The sequence below is a fragment of the Stegodyphus dumicola genome, chromosome 8, assembly GCF_044657685.1.
Source record: "Stegodyphus dumicola isolate Sdum_Otavi_A_Nest chromosome 8, ASM4465768v1".
NCBI lineage: Eukaryota > Metazoa > Arthropoda > Arachnida > Araneae > Eresidae > Stegodyphus > Stegodyphus dumicola.
The window spans coordinates 56884303-56905634 of NC_140775.1; the positions used below are offsets into that span (position 1 = coordinate 56884303).

At 32.6% G+C, this 21332-nt stretch overlaps 1 protein-coding gene across 6 annotated transcripts in view; it reads left to right on the forward strand.

The window, feature by feature from the left end:
• Positions 1-21332, forward strand: part of LOC118204403 (uncharacterized) — an 82010-nt gene that overhangs the window by 38241 nt on the left and 22437 nt on the right. For 3 of the 6 annotated variants that reach the window (XM_085822934.1, XM_085822936.1, XM_085822937.1), the window contains 2 exons: positions 10538-10576; positions 15556-15687. In XM_085822934.1, the coding sequence (XP_085679060.1) occupies positions 10538-10576; positions 15556-15687 (171 nt within the window). The remainder of the gene's footprint in view (positions 1-10537; positions 10577-15555; positions 15688-21332) is intronic. The other 3 variants (XM_085822935.1, XM_085822938.1, XM_085822939.1) reach the window with 1 other exon arrangement.

Here is a 21332-nt window from a genome sequence, read left to right on the forward strand (position 1 = left end):
CGTCAAAATTGTTGCTGACGCTCATTAACTACTTAAACAAGCCTACAGGGAGTCTGCTGTTTCATATGTGCAAGTTACAAGCTGGATGAAGAGCAGCCACATCGGCGAACTTCTTTTTGTTCCCCAGGATCAAGAAAGCACTCAATGGATGCGGTTTTGGCAGCTTTGAGACTACCCAAGCGGCTGTGACAGCAGCTTTAAGGAAATTTCCGTCGGGGCCTTCGAATGGTCGTACCGACCATGGGACAGCCGTTGAAAAAAAATGTGCAGATGCTCATGGACAGTACTTTGAAGAATACAGCCCTTTTCAAAAAGTCCTTTTTAAAAAAAAATGCATTTCATGACTTTTGGGACACACCTTGTAAGTACCGTGTATGTCCATTAAACCCATATAATTTTTAATACAGTTTAATTTAGCTTAAAATACTGCAAGTCGTTGTAACTGTCTTTAAATTTAAAATATAATTATTTAGCATTATTACCTATTCTTTAGAGTTTTATTTTTATTACATTTATTGGTATAATTCCGTTGTAGAGGTCGTACGAACCTCTGCGAAAATATGTGCGCTAAAGCGCCAAATCTAGCAAACACGCCCATTTTATCGTGCGGCAAATCTAACGACCGCGTTCATTTAAACTCGCGTAAATTTATTTACTAGATAATTTATATGTAAATAAACATTTAAATTATCTAGTAAATAAATTTACGCGCGTTTAAATGGACGCATTCGTTAGATTTAGATAACAGTTAAAATGTAGATTACTTTAACTGTTAAGTATTTAATATTCGAATTCTCTTTTGATAACGTTATGGATCTAACAATTTGGGAATTGTCTAATAAAGAAAAGTCTGCAATAGAATTTTTTCAAAGAAAAGGTACCATTCATGATAGAAAATTTTGCTCGAACAACTACGAGATGAAATTGTTTTCTCATCGGTAACTCAACAGCAAAATGACGCTGCAGGGAAGACTCATATAGTGAGAAAAAAAGGATTAAGAACTCAAAATTGGTTCGAAGGGTCGAAAATCTTCCTTATAGCAGTGAGGTTCGTCTATTTTTGGTGTCGGGAGATGACATCTATTGAATTTTGTGAACTCCAACGGAAGTTGAGCCATTATACAATTGCAAATTGGAACAGTTATATGCGTGAGGTGGTTGCCATAGCTTTAACTGCTCGTCTTAAGTTGAAAATCAGCGTATGTGACAAGGTAGGCGAAGACATTAATGTCATCACTAGAAGGCCATCATTATAAGAAGAACAATGTTGGACGTGTTTTCAGCGGATTATGCAGAGAATTAAATGAATGTTTTTTAGTCGCTGTTCCTAACTGATCGGCGAAAATTTTATTGGACATCATAAAGGAATATATGGCAGAAGGCAGCATTTCTTATACTGATTGCTGAAAAGCATTTAAGTCGGATGAATTGCGAGATGCCGAGTTTGAACATTTTACTGCCAATCACAACTATAATTCTATGGATCTCGAAAGTGGGGGACATACGAAAAAAAAAAATAGAGCGGCTGTAGAGCAGGGCTAACTGGGAATCTGCTCGACAGCACTTTGGTTCATATTTATCCAAATTTATGTGAAAAACGTTTACACATACACACACAATATATATTGTTGCGTTTTTCTCTTCCTAACACCAGTTGTTAGGTTATTCTCTTCCTTCACGTTCGTACGGGGTTCGTAGATTTGGAGTGAATAACGACGACACTTGATGAAGTATCGAAACACACTTTATTAGCCAGTATTGTTAGGACAGCTCCAAAACACTTTTTACAGTCGTCGAAGATCTACTATAAACACGCTGGAACAAACAGCGATACAGCCTTCAGACTGTCAGGCAATAACGGTGGAGACAGCTTCACTGCATAGCACCAGAGTACAGCTTCCGACTCTGTTTTGTCGTTCTCGGAACGCATATTTCACAAGTGCACATCTGTGTAGCCACCGAGGGACTGGCTTTTAGGATGGACCAATGAGTATCCAGTAATACTTCTGTCATGTCACATGACCTTTCACGTGCTTTAAGATTTCAGCAAGGTGGTTGAAAATATTCTGCCGCACAATTTTCTGTACAAAATAATTAAAGCATCGTCGATTGCTTCTGAAACTTTTCATTGCGAAGTTAAATCAATTATAGGAAATTATGAAGATTTCACTATTTGGTTGAAATAAATACAAACACATGTTGGATACTTGGCAAAAATATCGATGTGAAATATTACTCAATATGTGGTAAATAAGATAAAGAAAGAAATATGTGATAAACATCTGAGCCCAAATGCAATCTTTACACAAAACTATGCGTATGAGAAAAATATTTACACCAATTATATATGTAAATAGAAGTCAGCACTTTTTATTGCAGTCCATATCAAAAAGATGTTCTATAATAATAACCAATGCAGAATTTTATTCAAAGTGAACTTTACTAATTTGCATTCGTATACATTTAATATGTTAAATTTCCAATTTAATAACTGCTCACTCTTAAATGTACTGTCTACACAAGAAATACTCATCAAACAGAGTGAACTTATCGTATTCACAACAAGTATATTCAATTTATTCATATATAATTTTTAATGTTAACAATGGATATAATCAGATCATATGTATGTATTCTGAATCTTACACTTTAAAATCAAAAGAATGCAAGCACTGAAATAAGAAAACACTACATTCATTGTAACATTTGCAGTCATTCTCAGCTCAGTTAAAAAATATACACTTGAATTCTCTTAATCCGCAAAATATGCCGTTATCATCAATCCTAATATAATAATAAAATCGCGAAAAGTGAAATGTCAGCAATTAATCAAATTCAGAAAACGAAAGCACTACGAGATTTTCTACTATTACGCCATATATTTATAACTGCGAAACAAATGCAAATTAAAACGTAAACAGCATACGCTCACATGCACGAAGATTTAGCGTCACAAGAGCAATAGCAGCTCATTGGCCCATTTTCGAAACCCCTCCCTCAGTGGCTACGCTGATGTGCATTTGTAAAAATATGCTCTCGGAACTCCACATACTCTCAAGACTCTCTACGCGATGCACTCGACGATACACAAGAGTATAGCTCTCGACTCAGCGCAGTCTAAGATAAAACTCGACGATGCACTAAAAGACTCTCTCGATACACTCGACGACCAACTCGGCGCTAGACTTCGAGACACTCGCTCAATGACTGACTATCATCTCGCTAGACGAGGCACACACACTGAGACACCTAACTGACTGCCGACCAGCAGGGTTTCTATAGCTTTCGGCTTGTGTTCGAGCACATTCTGAGCTAAACCGGTAAGAATTCGTTCCAGATGGTTCTGTATCAGTCCATGGCAGATCCCCCCAATTCTGTCACCAAATGGGCGATTTATTGCCAAATGTGGCAACCCTGCCACATTATAATTTTATGGCAACCCTACAACTGCTTTGCGGGGAAGCCATCTTACCGCGCCTGTACATTTCGTAACAATATGTATCTATTTACAGGCAAGAACCTATTTGCTTTCAAACCTTTGAATATCATTACAGTCATATATGAACTGATACGATTCAAAACCTTATACCTCGCAAGGTTGCTTTATAAATGTTGGCAAAATTGTCATCCCTATAAGTGCATCCCCCTCTCAAACTTTTTATTTCTTCATAGTGTTAGTTTTATGTTATATTTCACATATGCCTTTCTAATGTTGCCACACATTGATGAAAATGACATTATTATTTATGGCACAATACAAAGTTCTTTCGTAAATTAGTGCAAGAAACTATGTTCCTACAGAAACTTCTGCATATCCATATAATAGCGAACTGCATATGCCATGGTGTACTGCTTACACAACTTATCTATGTTAACTATATAATCCATATTATTATAGCAACATTCAGTTCTTAAGATTGCAAGCTATTATGCTGATAAGTATTATTTTTCATTCTTGGTGTACTAATAATAGAAATCTACTTTTATTTACTGAAAATATTATTGTGTATTATCTATGCAACTACCTACGTAACTCCAAATTATATGCGTCACTGTTATATCTACGTAATTACATACTTCCACATTTACGTCTGAAATACTCTGTATTATATTACTGGTATATAAATTGTAGGTTTCTTTTGTTTTGTGTGAATGAAAGTGTTAACCATTTTTCAAAATACCTATATAACTGCCTATGTAACTACGCATCACCTTCCCCCCTTTTTTTATAGTTCATGCATCTGCGCAACATAGTAATAGAGCATAAAGATTTCTACAACAGCATTTCTTATTTGTAATAATACAAATTATGTAACTATGAGAACTCGTAATCTAAGTATCAAATATACGGTATATCATTGGTTTGTAACTGAATTCATAATGTTGTAACATATATAATGTCGAAAGTTGAGGTTGCAACCGTATTTATAGCTTGACCTTTGTACAAGTAAATTTCTAAGATTTTGTAATCTTAATTTTGCACTAGATCATTTTTACTTCTTCACAACTGTGTATTTTCCTATTGTATTAAGCTTATAATATCTGAATGTTTTTTACTTCCTTGTACGAAGTAAAAAGGAAGTATTGTAAACGCGAAAAGTTTCAGGCAGCATATTTCAACGAAAATATCCATTTTGACCGCTATCGAATGCAATTTAACTATGTTTTTGAGTGACATCTGTACGTAAGGACAGAATAAAAGACTCTTTTCCTCTAAAAAAAATTATAAAACTGCTTTAAAATGAATTCTGAAGAGAATTTTTCGTGGCGTCTGTACGAACGTATGTACGTACGTACGTACTTTCGTGCGTACGAACGTATCTCGCATAACTCAAAAACGAGTAGCCTCAGAACGTTGAAATTTTGTATATAGGACTGCTATAACATGTAGATGTGCATCTCGTATTTTGGTTGCAACTGGCCGCACCAAACGCATATAAATATATTTATATATATATCCACTCTGTTACCCGGCTCAGTAATCTCAGTTTCTTTACTCTTATATGTTTGTAAATTGTACATTTTTTGCTTTAAAAATGATTGAATTATATTGTTTTTATCTTCCGGTTAAGGATTTTATGCCTTTAGTAAATCTGTGTGCAATATTATTAGAATTATCAGCAATTTTAAAGTTGTTTAATTGACGCTAAGCCTGTTTTAAATGGCGGCCATTGATGTTTACATTTGAAACAGGAGACTAGTGGATTTGTTGGCAATCTAGAGAAACTTAGCTTCGCAACAACAAAGATAACGCATTCATTTATTATTACCAATTAAATCATGCTTAATTCTTTCTGGAATTTTTTTGAGGAAATAAGCGTTTGAGATTTACTTCGTAATTTTCAATATAGATATTTTGAGTTTTTATGTATTTTTGTCTTCTCGCGAAGTGAGAACTGAATTAATTAAATGAGGAATACTCAATCGTCTGTGAAAAACTGTTTCTTTTTTGTTTTGTTTGCTTAATTTCTTTTATACATAGTTCTAGCTTTTTTATAGTATTTGAATAGAACATGTGGCAACGATTAGATAATTCTTTAAATGATATACATTTTGTGCATTCTGAGTTATAATATGAATGAAATATAATATTGTTAAGTAAACCTAGCGCCAGAGTGTCGCTATGGTAAACAAAGTGAATTTTAAAGAATGCATTTATTCTATTGTGGTTTATGCGCTGTCGGCGAAGTAGGTTTAATTCAATCTAATAAGTTTAAATAAAATGCAAGAAAAAATGCGTATAATTTAATATTCCGTACAAGGAAGTCATGTGGTGTACACATCAGATTTTTTTTAGTTGCTTCACAAGCAAAGATGACAATGTAATTATTTTTGGATTGTGACTCTGTAACTTGATTATGTTAAATTAATGCCTGTCTGATCTGCTTTGGCCAACTGAGGCTCTGTGGCGGAGTGGTTGACTTCCACTGATCAGGCACTATTCCGCTTGGTAATCTTTTAGATAATCTTAGGTCGGAAGCCTGCTCAGTGGTACTATATGCTATATATACTATATAAATATTCTGTGCATTGTTAGAAGACATGAAAAATGTTATGCATTCCGTTTAATTTCAGTTGCGTTCAGCCGGGTTTCTTTTATGTAAAATAATAATAAAGTGTATTATATGAAATTAAACTTTCATCTAAATTGAAATAATAATCTTATAATATAGTCATTTATAACTATGCTTCCTTTCCTGTGGTAGGGTTACCATAATTATTTTTGGCATCATTGGCGTCAGCAATTAGTTTGGCGATTTTTTGTGATCTCTATAACGGAATTGTACACATTTATCATTTTGAGAAATATATGTACGTAAAAAGAACCAATGTAAATTCCTGCTTAAGAAACGCATGATTAGAATGTTAGTTGCTTTCAGATTTTTTCTTACAAGAAAAGTCTTTCAGCTCTGAATTCTCAATCATTCTGAAAAACATATGGTACTTACGCATTATCCCGTCAACCGGTGTCGAAAATGTCGGTAATAGTCACTAATCGTCAGTCGTTATTGTGGAATTCTAAAGGACTTGGTCGTCATTTAGTGGCGCTAAATCGCGCTGCTTGGCCGGTCAACTTGATAATGCGTACCAAACATATGTATGTAGTATCACTTAAAAATGCAAAATAATTTTAAAAAAGTTGCTAATATTCTATAAGTTGGCAGTTAAAAAATGGTAAAAAAAATAAAATTTGGCAATACAGTGTTGTTTGGGTACTATCCAAACTTTCAAAATGCAAATTTAAAAATTTGGAAAGTCTCCAAAACATAAAGCAATGAACAAAGAGATTTAAAAATAAATAAATAAAGCATATTTTGGCTATCAATTCATTAATTTGAAGGTTTAATCCTTAAAAAATTAGATAATTAAGAAATTCTGCAAATCATTTTATTGCGAAAATCTGCATTTTATTCTGGTCACTTTACAGTGACACAAATACTGCTATTTTACGTAATGATAAATACATTGATTTCAACAATGCAAGACCACCGTTGGTCGGGGGATAAAACTGCTGGACACAGCGAGTTCCATGTGAGCTCAAATCTCTGTGAGCCCACCAGTGCCGAGCGGTAAAGTCGCTTAGCATTGGTAGTTCGAGCTAGGTTCGTTTTCAGGCGAATGAGCTGCATGGTCGTTTTCGTGGTTTTCTCTATGTGTAACGTGAATACGACCCGGTTTCCCTTAGAAAGTTCTCTACGAAGTCATCCCTCTATTAGACAGATAGCCCTTCCTTGCTTTGCCGTAATTAGAAAACGCACTGCAAGCTACATTTTGATTTTGTTTTGTTTCTTATATTATACCAGAATGTCACCACTTTTAGTTACAACTCCGTGATATATTATTAAGGCTTTAGATGTCCCTTATTTCCCAGAGACGATTGTTAAAATTCATTTTTAAATGCGTCATCTGATTCATTTTCAGAGCCAAACTGTTGAGCTGGCGAAGCTAAACAGACTGGCTTTCTTCCATACTTCACCAATCCTAATTTCTCTTGGACTTTCATATTCTCTTAAAATCTCAGACTTTTGTGTTAATGTGCTCTTGGATAAATTCTCTTAATTTCAAATATCTGCTGTATGATATTAGAACAATATCCAGACCGCACTGAATGAATTTATAAAAAGACATAATTTAATGTTAAACGTTTGAGCCAATATCTTCCTTATAGACTTCAGTAATCAAGTTCACTGCAAGCTAAAATAAAATTATTTCCACCTTGGATGGGGGAATTTTCAGAGGGTGGAAGAGAAAACGAAAGGTATTTAAATATATATAAGGTAAAATGATAAAAAAGTAAAATGGCATTAATTTATTTAAACTAAAAACCGTGGGTTTTATGTATTAAAAACAAAATTTCCTTTGTAACGTAAGGTATTTATTATGGAAATTAAACATAAAATCATAAAACTAACAAAATTTGTCACTGAAGAGGAAACCTGAATCGTCATATAAAATGCAAAATAAAATATTTAATTCACTAATTCACACATTTCACTATTAAAATTTTGCTAAACAAATCGCTTTTTAAATGCTTGAAATGTAGGACGGAAAAAAAAAAATTACGAAAAAAAAAAAAAAAAAACTTTAAAAAAATGAAAAAGTATATTTCATATGTTTTTCGCAGCGAATCCTCAGAGTAAGTTTGCTTTAAGTGACTATTTCTTTTTTTCTTCTTTATTTTTATACATCTATAGGAATTGAGTAGTTATTTTTATAATTTTCTTTTCAGTACAGAATCAACTATATATTTTACCCAAATTCTGTTAAAGGTCAACTAAATGCAGACTAGAGTTTTATTGGAAAACTGATTAAGCATTTAAGATAAAACACTGAAATTATTAGAAAAATAGCAGTACACAAAAATCTGAAAATGCTTTTTCTCATTTTGAAGTACATGATATTGAAAAAAAGTTAATGCTAAATCAGTATTAATGGGAGATGGAAAATATACAAATCTACTATAGTTGGGTATGCAGCTCTGCTTTGGAAATTTTCCCAAATGTTTCTTCAGATAGTTCGTCACTAATGATCAAATTCATCAGAAAGTTCGACAGTGGTAATCAAAAACTCCATTATTAACATTTTGTTTGACTAACTGTAGAATATTTGCAGCTAATATTTTTACTCTTATGTATGTCTAGATGAGTAGATTCGTGTGTACGAACACGGATATTGGATATGGCATAACATAAAGCTAGGCCAACACTTCTGTAGTACCATTGGTGACTGAGGTATCGCTGGGCGTAGGTAATGTTAAAAGAAACGAGATCCATCATAGGGTCACGAGACATCAGCCCCAGGCTCCGCGTAACAACGCGCGCCCGATTCCCTGACTCTACCGCACTTTTTCAACTGTTCCAAAAGTTATTGTATAAAAATATTAGTAACGCTATATTAGTTTTAAAAAGTTTCAATAACACAAAAATTTAACAAAGTATAAGAAACAATTCTGATAAAAATGTTTTTTCAGCTTAACCTATATGATCTCTATGAAATATAAAACATATTCAAAGTAGGTACCCAAAAACCTAGTTTTACCCAGAAAACAAGTTTTTACCTAGAAGAAACAGTAATATTCAATTCATTCTGGAACACTTAATGGGAAAAGTAAAAATGGCACTCTTAGTGGAAACACAAGAACCAAGATAATTACACACAGAGAGAAGGAAAAAAACCAGCAATGTTTATCGCATTTTAGAACATTTTAATAACATTGAGTAGTTAACCAAAGATAAAAACAGCAATGAATATATAAGGTTTACAAATTATGCTTAATACACAAATAGCAGAGTTACTGCACGGGAAAAACGCAATAATATTTCATTAGTTTCTAATTGTTTAATAACCTCAAACATTAATCAAACATAAGAAGACAACAGAATATTCTTTTAAAGTTTATTCTATAAAAACAAACTGATATTCAAAATAGATATCTAAAAAACCATAGTTTTGACGTATAGGAACACCAGTAATATTTGATTCAGTTGGTTCTGAAATATTACTCAAATAAAGCGCGTTAATCAACAGAAAATTAAATTTGAAAAGAGTACTGTAAAATCTTAAATAGCAGTTAAAAAATAAGCAAAGAAAGTTTTAAATTACAAAAATAAACGATGACTTTGCTAGTTGCAAATAGTCTGATACTTGAAAAATAAATTTTAAATGACAAAAATAAATGAGGAATTTTCTTCAAAAAGAATATCTCAGTTCTCGAGTTTCGAATCTCAGATGCTCAAGATTCTTCACTCCAGCCGCACTCTTCAAAGTCATGAGTAGAAATGAACCTGTTTGAAGCTCTAATTCGATCCCTGGAGGTTAAGTCCATCTCCTCAATCTTTCTTCCACATCCGTTCTCTTCAATGGACTTTACCAGGCTGCAAACATCAAAAGGATCTGTTGTTGTTGTTATCACTTTTATTTGTTTGACAATGGTCAGCACAAACCCACGATCTTCACGTGGCAAAGAGTCAGATGCGCCTTTCGTTGGGAACAGCTTTGAGCATCACATTGGTGACAGCCCGATTTTAGCTCAGTTCCCCAGTTTTGAGAGAGATCACCCCTGGGGAGGGAACGGGCCCGAGAGTCTCCTCCTCATCTCCCCTTACCATCAAACTCTCGAAAGGATTTTCGCCTCGCCGCATATTTAGAGTGCCCCCCCTGCCACACAAATACTATACGTTTACATTCATGCCTTCTCCGGTATTCGAAGCCTGGCTCTTTGGTACGGCAGTCAGAGTCACTAACCACTATCCCGGTTGGGCGGCTTTAAAGGATCTGGTTGGGATTTGAGACAGTAAGTCTCTGTTCTGTAGTAATCTCAGGTGCCGTTGTGTGATGTCCGCTTCATGCAGCATTTAGTAAAACCCAAAGGTTGTTTTCTGCTTGAATCTGGTTATTCTTATTGTCCTACTTTAAGTTTTCGAATTGACCACAAATTAGGAACTGAATTCCTTCCTTTATGTACGTATTCATTTCGCCTTATGTTATGTTAAATTTACTTTCTTACTCTGCGTTTAAAATAATTTTGATATTTCAGCTTCAAGTAGAAGAAGAAGAAGTGTTAGTTGAGAGAAAGGTAAGCCATTAGTAGATATTAGTAAAATTAAAATAATTAAAATAGTAGAAAATAGTGAAATTAAAATAATTAAAATCATTGCTGTAAACTACAATTTGAGATTGAATAAACACATATTTCATATGATGTTGCGTGGCCCCAACTTGTCAGCAACAGTAGTAGTGCCTGCTATGAACTGTAAATTACACAAACTCGTAAGAAGGGTTTAAATCCCTTTTTATTTCACTTTAGAAACCACAGTTGCGTTCACTTGACGCTCACAAACTACGCCGACCCGGCGGTTTAACAAAATAGACAAGTACAACTAAAAATAAATGACAGGATGAATAAATAACGAAATCACTATCTACGAGGCTCTATAATCGTAACTAATTAACCGCGTTTTAAGATACAGCTGAGATTCAGCAAACTTACTGATTAAGAAGTTGAAAGATTCAACGAACTGCCGAAATAGGCACACAGGCCGAGACGCGCGGTTCTTAAAATTTCTACCTAGCAACCTTGACGCTCGCGATTCAAGAAGCACACTTACAATCTCGTTTCCCTTCTATTTAAACTCAATTTACTTGTGCTAAAATTTGAATACTCTGCGCGTTCTACTACAATTTACATCTCTTACTACAATTTACATAATAAGGGTATTTAGACGAAATAATAATGGTATTTAGATACTTTCCGCTCGACCTTCATCGAAACAAAACAGTCATCGGTGTAACTGAATACTAGTAATGGACATCACCGCTCACTTATAAGATTTTCTCTTGGTTATCTTTATTGATATCCGTAGTTACCTACTTATAGAGCGATTTGTTTCTTAAAACTTCCGCTAGGATGATTGCCGAACATATGGTGTATTTCCGTCAATTTGAAATGATTGACGGGAAAGTATGTTAGTTTTGAAGTGAATAAGCTGTGACAGAAATTTGGGCTAAGAATATCTAATCAGACTTTCGAGTTAAGTTGCTAGTAGAGGGGGAAAAATGGATGATGGCTTTCATTCTGTTTTTAATATTATTTTTAATGTACGATAACAAAATGCCGGTAACATTTAATTATGCACGTGATTTCATTTTACTTAATGTACTTTCGGAAGATATATTTCTTAGAACTTTTGATACAGATGTGGCATTTAAGTTTTATTAACAAAATGTTATTTCATTCCTTTCTGCTTCTTCTCACCACGAGTTTCGCTCATTCCAGAATTTGTGCAGATTTCAATTTGTGCAGTTTTACTATAAAGTTTTAGAGATTTACGAATAACAGTAAGAGAGTTTGGCCTGCGGTCCTCTTGTCTTGCCGATGTAAAAGAAAGTCCTTGGACGATGCTAATACTGATTGCTGTCAGTTTTGTAGACTGAGGTTAGATCTTGTTTTGATAAGTGTTTAAATTTCTGTCGCTGGTTTGGTAAAGCTTGTAGTCTTTGTCCAGGTTAGAGTAAAATTTTTGAATTAACAGTGATTGAAGATAAAAAAACAGCTTGTGTTGAAACTTATTGTTACTGTATTGAACTAGCTAAGCATTTATACTTTCGGTAATACAATAGGCTCCTGATTAATTGGGCTTTTATGATTAACCCCAAATCATGGTTAATTCAAGAGCAGTTAAAGAAAAAGATACACACACACCATGGACAGAGGAGTAATCTATATTACAATTAATAGAAAATTATTAATTAAAATTTACTTGCATTTTTAAGCAGTTTAATTTGGAGAATAAGTTCATTTAATTACGTAAATGAAATCCGCTTTCAAAATAAAGCCGCATTTCAAAACAGAAAGAACAATATTTTGCCCATATTAGTCTAGTATTTCGATAGGAGTAAACGAAAACAGAAGATTAATGGCTGTTGACTTAATTTATTTTTAATGATTTAGCAATTAATTTTTAACAGATGATTTAACAATGTTTATGCATTCCAGATTATGTATAGTTAAATTGCGGACAAAAACAATTCTTAAATACTGTGGCTACAAAACTGACAGCAAGATCAGTATTAGCATCGCCCATAGACTTTCTTTTCCATCGACAAGGCAGCGGACCGCAGGCCAAACTCTCACACTGTTATTCGTAAATCTCTAAAACTTTATAGTAAAACTGCTAGCCATTTAAACCTGCATAAATTCTGGAATGAGCGAAACTCGTGGTGAGAAGAGGCAGAAAAGAATGAAATAAAATTTTGTTAATAGAACTTAAATGCCACCATCTATATCAAAAGTCTACATGTTGTCCGTACTACTGCTGTCGAAACTACCTGCTGTCCGTACTGCTATCGGAACATCAGCAGTAAAATCTCTGAACACTAGTAGTTTAGTCCGAGATTGGAATCCGGCGAACGAACTGGGGTGCATGGGCCTTTTTCATGGGTTTTTCCACGTGTGACATGTATACAAGCCAGTTACCCGAATTAAGTCCATCCTCCCCGAATTAAGTTTTCCATGAAAGTATCTCTCCCCTTAGACAGATAGTCCTTGAGTGTTTCGCAATAATTAAATAAACGAGACCCTGCTGTTATTATATGTATTTTATTCTCCTTTTTGTATTTCTCGTAGAAAATTTATTTTATCTGATTGCTTTTTTAATAATAAATTTTCTCACTGTTTTACAACACAGAAACGTTTTTTTAGATGATGTACGATTAATTCGCCCTCCGTGAATTGGAAATGTATAGTATTCATTTGCTTAATATGTGAAAGATGAGATATTGAAGTTATTTCAAAACTTAATAACTTAATGTATGCGTACAGCACGTCAAGGTGCTTTAATGCACAAAGATTTGAACCTGTGTTTGCCCTCAGAAGCGAGTAAAATACCTATTAAGAGAATAGTCCAGTATTCGACAGTCTGATCAGCGTATTTACGACAATTTAAAATTATCTTCAAAACTTAAAAATACTAAAGATCTGAATATCTCTGAAGAAGAAGTTTTATGTTAATTTAAAGGAGAATACAAGAGGAGTTAATGCTAAAATTTCGTTTTTAATTTAAAAACATTAGAGTGTTAACAGCTGGAATATGAAGATCGCAACGGATTATCAGGGACCTTAGATTTCCTTTTTTAAGTGTTAGAAGCTTTTATATGGATTTGGCTTTCAGCAGAGATTTTCCGAAATCAGTTGAAATTTTGAGAATAGTTGAAACGTACTCAGTTTATGACATCAAACCCTTACGTGTTAAAAGCTTTTCATATGTGGATTCGATGTTAGGCAGAGATTTTTTTTTTTTTTTTGAAATAGACTGAAATTTTGAGAAGAATTAAAAAATACTCAATTTATGTAATCAAACCCTTAAACGCAATATTTTCATTTTTAATTTAGTGGTTTTCTGAGCTTCAAAACTAACTGCTGTCCAATGTATTGTAATACTACACTGCAAGAACAGCAAATTTCATATGTTTGACATTCTTTATAATTCGTTATTCGAACTATGGTCTGTAAATTATCCGTATAAATGTGATATCATATTGTTTTATTTTTTATCATATTCTGATTATTTCAACTTAAGTCATTACATTTCGACATTACTTAAATCCCATATGTACAGATTTATATGAAATGTATAAAACGATTACAAAATTTTCCTCATCATTCGATAATTTACTTTATCTTTTGCTATATTTAATGCTACTTTAATTAATTCTATTCTGTATTTAATAAAGCCTTTACATTTGCTTTCTTTCTGTACTTTTTAGAATATAGCAAACATTAATAATAACCCCTCCCTCAAAAATCAAAATCACTGCTTGAGGGCATGTGAATTATTTGGTTGAAAGTTCTTAAAATAATAGTGTATTCACAGTTTTGTTCTATACAAGGATGTCTCAAAATTTAGAACATTAATATGATACTTGTTCTCATTGTAGAAAAGTTAGTGCAGCATCAGATGGGTGGCGCTGTATGTTAGCGTGTCAGGTTGGCACCAGGGGCTTCCTCCTTGAAAGCTGTGACGTATACATATTCAATAGCACTCTCTTGGAGAATTACATCTGAGGAGTCTTCATTCTTAGGCTTCCAATAAGAGATTAGATGAGGTTTTGATTTTACTGGTAAAACTTGCACTTGGCATCTGACGTTCCAGATTAAACACAGAAGCATCGAAGAGAACATGCGCATGATTGCTGAGTTGTCGGACATACATTTCGTGTATGCGATGGTTGATGGTAATGGACGAGTCACTGTTCATACCCGTAAACTCCAGGTACTCCTAATATCAACTTAGAGATCGGGAGGTCTATCCCCGCCTATGAGTGGTATATCTTTTTCATCACCGTACGACATTTATCTGTATATATGTATAAATTTCTCTAATTTTGTAGGACTGTTATTCAATATTCCACTTTATTTATATTCTTACTTAATTATTTCTCTGAATTATCGACCTATATGTTAGACGTATTTTGAATGTAACTGCATGAAATGACTACTCCCCTCCTTAAAGTTATCACAAAATATTTTTTGTAGAGGATAAAATGCCTTACCTTCTTTCTATTTTAGCATATATAGCATAAGTGTACAAATAAGGGCTCCTCATTTTCTCACGCTCCACTGGAAATACTTTAGATTATTGGAAAGCTTTATCATGATAACGCAAATCCAGTTAAAATGACAAGTATCCGAATATTCGAGTGTCTTTGAAAATACTCGGCAATCTATGAGGCGTTGGTGCCAAGACATGCATCACTGTGGATAATCGAAGTATTAAACACTTCTTATGAATAGTATTTTGTGCAAATCAATTGTTCGTTAAACCGCTTTACACTGCTTTTTGCATTGTGTTCTACATCTACTTTTGTTTCTACTCCATTTCCTGGAGGATTACATGAATATGGTTCATACTGATGTTCTCTCCCCTTGAAGTTTGTGTGTAGATTTTTGAGTCATCTTGTATACATTATTTTGTATGATGCTTATGATTTTGTAAACAATACATAAAATATGGGTATCAGTAGTATCATAATTATGGAAATTTTTTATTACTATAGTTCGTGATAATGAGCAATGATATAGGGCATCGAAATTTTGAAGATGAAACTGGAGTGACCGCAACAGTTAAGCAAAATCCAAGTCGCCCTCGAAAGAAAAGAAATCCCAAATCAGTAGAATCAGTAATGCAGGTAAATATATTTCATCGTTTCCATGTTTTAAGTATGTTTGCGATATGCCTGCATATATCAAATTTTAACAAAAGTTTCCAGCCATCGCAAATATCTCGTCTGCGCAAACAGTTCGCAATGTCGTGTTTAATTACATTTTATCAACTAATTTTTGGCATTTGGAAGAAAGAGTCTTACTTTAGAGCACTGTGTTGTGAAATTTGTAAAGAAATATCGTTAAGTACAAAATTTCTGAAATGGAATTATCACGCTACCAAATTAGAACCATCATTTTTTTCCAGTTTTGTTGCAAAAAGTCAGCTACAGAACGTCACCAAATCATGTGTACAGCTTTAGGTTCTAATGTTGTATCATGTGACAATGTGACGATTTAGTACCGAAAGTTCAAAAACAGGGAACTTGACATTCAAGAAGCACAGCTCTCTGGCCGGCCTACTGATGTTGATGAGTCCCGCCTGCGAAAACTTGTAGAAGACGAGCTTACTAAGGAGTTAAGACGTTAAAGCCATGCCTATTAGACGCACTATGTATCGCATAAACTTGACGTACAAGTTGAATCTCTGGGTGCCGCATGATCTGACTCAAGAAGATGAGGACAGACGTGTTCGAACCTGCTCTAATCTACTCAAATATCAACGCAAGGACAAAATTCTGGACCGGATCGTCACTTGTGATGAAAAGTGGATATAGTTCAACAACACAGGCCGAAAAGGGGGTTGGTCTGTGCCCGGTGAGCCCGTCGGCAGCATCTCAAAAAGATCATGCTTAATATCTGTTGGGATTGCCATGGTATTATTCACAATGAATATCTGGAAAAATGTAAAACCCTCAACAGTAAGGTGTGCACCGAAATGCTAGTTCTTGTTGACGCTGCTAAAGACGTCGAACTGAGTTCCGCCGCAAAAAGGTAATATTCCATCAATATAATGCAAGACTACATGTGTCTGCATTTACCGGTTCACTCTGTACGGACTCGAATAGGATCTTTTCTCACACCCACTATACAGCCCCGAAATCGCTCCTTCGGACTTCTTTTTTCACACCTGCAGCTACATCTTGCTGATGCTATCTTCCATTCTGCACAGGACGTCTGAAATGAGATTGACCTGTTTTTGGACTCGCGGCCACCGAGTTTCTGGGCTTTGAGAAACTACCAAACTATTGGCAGAAATATCATAGATTTGAATGGTGATTACTACCCTCGCTAAATGTACTGTTTTCATGTTTTTCTGCATATTACTGCGAAAATATTTAAATCTTAATACATGCAGGCATAATGAAATGATAAAACGCCTTTTTTTATTTGACTTGATGCAAGTTACTGTCGTTCATTTCACTTTAGGCTAAAGTTAGTGCTATTTTTCGTAAGCTTAGATTACAATATTTGACATATGAATTGCTTTTCTCTAATGTGATAAGTTCTCTCAGTTTGAAAAACTTACCGAAAGAGAATGTAGACTACAAGTGTAGAACCCCAACGGCAAAAAATAATTTATCTAATCCAAATCATATCGTAACTACGCATTTCACTGAGAATACGGCCATTTCACCCAAATCATTAAAGACCATCACAGCAACAACAATACTTAAAAATACCACTCCTTTGTTGTAGACTGTTGCAGAAAATGGAAGATGTCAATAAACGCCACAAAACGTGTTCTGATAATTTCTAAATATAAATGGAAGCCATAAAATGGAAGCCGATTACCTCATTGCTCTCATATATATTAAATATTTAAGATTTAAACAAATTTAAATTCTAAACAAATACGTATAAAAGTAAAAAAGTAGAAAAGCAAATTTATATTCTAAAAAAAGGGAAAAAGCCAAAATAATTAAAAATATGCAAACATGTAAAAGATTTTAATTCTCGAACTAAACTTACCGAAAGAGAATGTAGACTACAAGTGTAGAACCCCAACGGCAAAAAATAATTTATCTAATCCAAATCATATCGTAACTACGCATTTCACTGAGAATACGGCCATTGCACCCAAATCATTAAAGACCATCACAGCAACAACAATACTTAAAAATACCACTCCTTTGTTGTAGACTGGAATAGAGGAATTCCTATGGGAGCAAACAGTTCTACACAAATTTGTAACCTATTTCTTTTTACATTTGAATATAAATTCCAACTCAGTTTAAATAAAAATGAATTAAAGCTATTTGCTCATACTTTTAGATACATAGATGATATTATAACTTTCAATAATAATTCTACTTTTGAGAAATTCAAAATTTACCCAAATAGTTTAACACTTAATAAAACGAATACGAATCAAGATACTATTGAATTCCTAGACCTGCAAATTATTAAACATAACAAAATTAAATTATTTGATAAAAGAAGGAATTTCCATTTTCCTACTATTAAACTAATTAATTGGAACTCTAATATCTCTAGAAAAGTAATAGAAAACAAGTTTCATAGCCAAATTATCAGAATAAAAAATATATGTACTGAAAATGACGATTTAAAGGAAGAAATCATAAAACTAATTAATGTATAAGTTGATAACCAAGTACCACCAAAATTTATTAATTTATATTAAAAAGGCAGGTCTTAACTTTACTTTATAATTTTTTGGCTCTTTTGGATATGATAACATTACCTTAAACCTTAACTGGAGGGTAATGAAGGATATAAAAGAGCAGAGAAATTATTGTAAATTTTTATTGTAAATATTTTGTAAATATGTATATTTAATCAATACTGGATTCTTTCCTTTTACTAATAAAGGGCCAACTCTTTTTAAAAGTCTCAATTATAGTCCGAATTGAGTAAAGATTTTAATCTTCTTCTTCCAATTTTCCATACTTTAGCCAGTATTTAGTTAAGTTTTGATATACCAATTAAATCAAGTTCATTAAACTTTTAATATTTTCTTTCATCAAATTTAAGTTTTATTTAACTTCCTAAAGGAATTTTTGAGAAATTTCTGGGAATTTTTAGAGGTTTTTTAAGGACTTCATTTCAAAAATATTTTGGGAAATTTTACTTTAAAACTTTAATATTAAAACATTACTTTAATTTTTTGCAATTTTCACACAAAATATCTTTCACTTAATTTTTTTTAACAATTTTCACAATTTTTCAACAGAACACACATTTCAAATTACATACAGTTTACATTTTTTTCACATACCACTTCACTTTAATTTCCTTCAAGCAAACATACATCTCTTGATTGGCTCAGTTACTTAACTCCCTAAATAATTAATATTACTACCTTTAGGATTTTTAATTTAATTTAATTTAATTAATATTAATATTTGCAAAACATTTTTACTATAACAAAGACACTCAACCTGACACTCAACTTTACCTACATAAGTACCATCTATATAATTTGAAGAACACACTTACTTCTCTTTCACAACACTTTTGCAGACCCCAACACTCATATAGTAGGTAAGTTAGAATTAAAACTTACTATTTACTTGTTTTAAGTATTTTTTTAAAAAAAATTTTTATGTAGTATCTAAGTATTTTCTAAATATGAAATTATATTTTTAAATATATATTTATTTTAAAAATTGTGAATTAGTTCTTTTTGTTACTTTTTGTTTCTTATTGGTTTATATGGATTATGTATAGTTCTTTTATAGTTTCTTTTTATTGATATGCATATTCATGTAGGGGAAGTTTCTGTAGACAAGGATTTCTAAAATACATTGGTTTCTAAATTTTTATTATTTTATAAAAAATTAATTTTTAAAAAATTTAATTTTTTAAGAAAAAGTTTAATTCTTGACTTTACTTGCTTGTTTCTCAAAAGACTTAATTAGTATTTCCTTTTTGAACTTTAATTCTTAAATGTTAATACTTAAATGTTAATTTCTAAGGGTACAACTTTATTGGAATTACTTTTGGTTTTGACTTTTACCCTTGAATGCATGAATGACGAAACACGAATTGAATGATTGGAGAGTTAGGTTTGGAGGCAACTTCCCCTTGATAAGTCTGTCTCCTGCCTACTCTACGATCATTCACATGCATTTTTTTAAAAAATTGTTTAATTTAATTTTAATTTATTAAATTAGTAGATTTATTTTCATGGATAGATTTTACACTTATGCTTCTGAATTTAAATGATATTGTAGATTAGTTCGAGAATTAAATCTTTTACATGTTTGCATATTTTTAATTATTTTGGCTTTTTTCCTTTTTTTAGAATTTAAATTTGCTTTTCTACTTTTTTACTTTTATACGTATTTGTTTAGAATTTAAATTTGTCTAAATTTAAATTTCATTCCTTGCACAATGGCGCAAAGAATATTTAATTAAATATGTATTTAAATTTAATTTTTTTAATTAAACTCAATTTATTCTTTTGAAACAATTAAATATTTAAGAGTTATTTTGAATAAAAAAAATTGGCATTGGAAAGGCATATGAACACAAAGGCCATAAATTACTTATGGGTGTTTAATTCATTAATAAGACGAAGGTCGAATTTGAATATCGATACCAAAGTTAATTTAAAAATAGTAATCAAAGTGATTTTGCCCTTTTTGTCTGTCCCAGTGTAGGCACCTTCTGCGAAAAATCTTAGAAATCAACAAAAGTTTCAGAATAAGGCTTTTAGGGTTGTCGCAAATGCTCTTTTGTTTTCCCAGGAATTCCGTAATTCATTAGCATTTTAAAATTATTTTCATCAATAATGGCACTTTGAATTTAATTTCAAGTTTATGCTTTTCACAACTCTGAGAATTATCATTCCAATATCATTAACTTCTCGGAAGGTAAGACCCGCTGGTCATAAATCAGTATCAGGCGGCCTAAGGAATAATTTTCATTAACGAAAATGGTAGGTATTTCTCACTTTGATAGCAGCACTTCTCCTTGTTTCTAATTTTAAAAAAAAAATTCTCAAAGGGCTGATTAAGAAACACGTAATGGCGAAATGCATCTGTACTTATCCAGTATGATTCATTTTGCTTTGGTACATTTATCATTAAATTAAAGGAAATCCATCTCTTTGGAATAATCTGTCATTCTTTTTATATATTTTGGACCGAACCAAAGAATAAATTGAAAATATTGTTAAAACTTTTATTGCTGAATCAGGACTGGACTGTATATATATAATTCTTTTCTGACAATGAGAAAATCTTGGATAATTGGAGTTATACTGTATATACATGTAAAAAAAATTAATTCACTTCTTTGCAATTTAATTTTATTCACAATTAAAGTTTGCACATGAACTATTATTAAATTCAAATAATTTAGTAACTCTCTAAAGCTGCATGCCTAGGATTTCTCTTGTAATCTTCAAGCTTTTTTCTTCCTTTTAAAATCATCATTTCCATTCTGAAATGTAAAGTATAATTATGAACTTCAAAAAGACTGAATTAGGGAATAAGCAATTATGAGCAGAAGTTTCTCTGAATCTTTCATATCTTTGCGTATTTATTTCGTCATTTTGAAATGTTTGATATTAGAAGCGAAAAAAAAGTTGTTGTTGGATAAGTTGTAAAGATTCTGTACTGTGTACTTCTAAGTTACAGTTGAATGTGATGAATCTTAAGAACTAGTAAGCGAATAATCGCTTGAGTTCGTGGAGTAGAAAACAACAAGTGAGAAGGGTAAAATAACCATTTATTATTCCAACTAAAGTTTAATAGAACTCCGT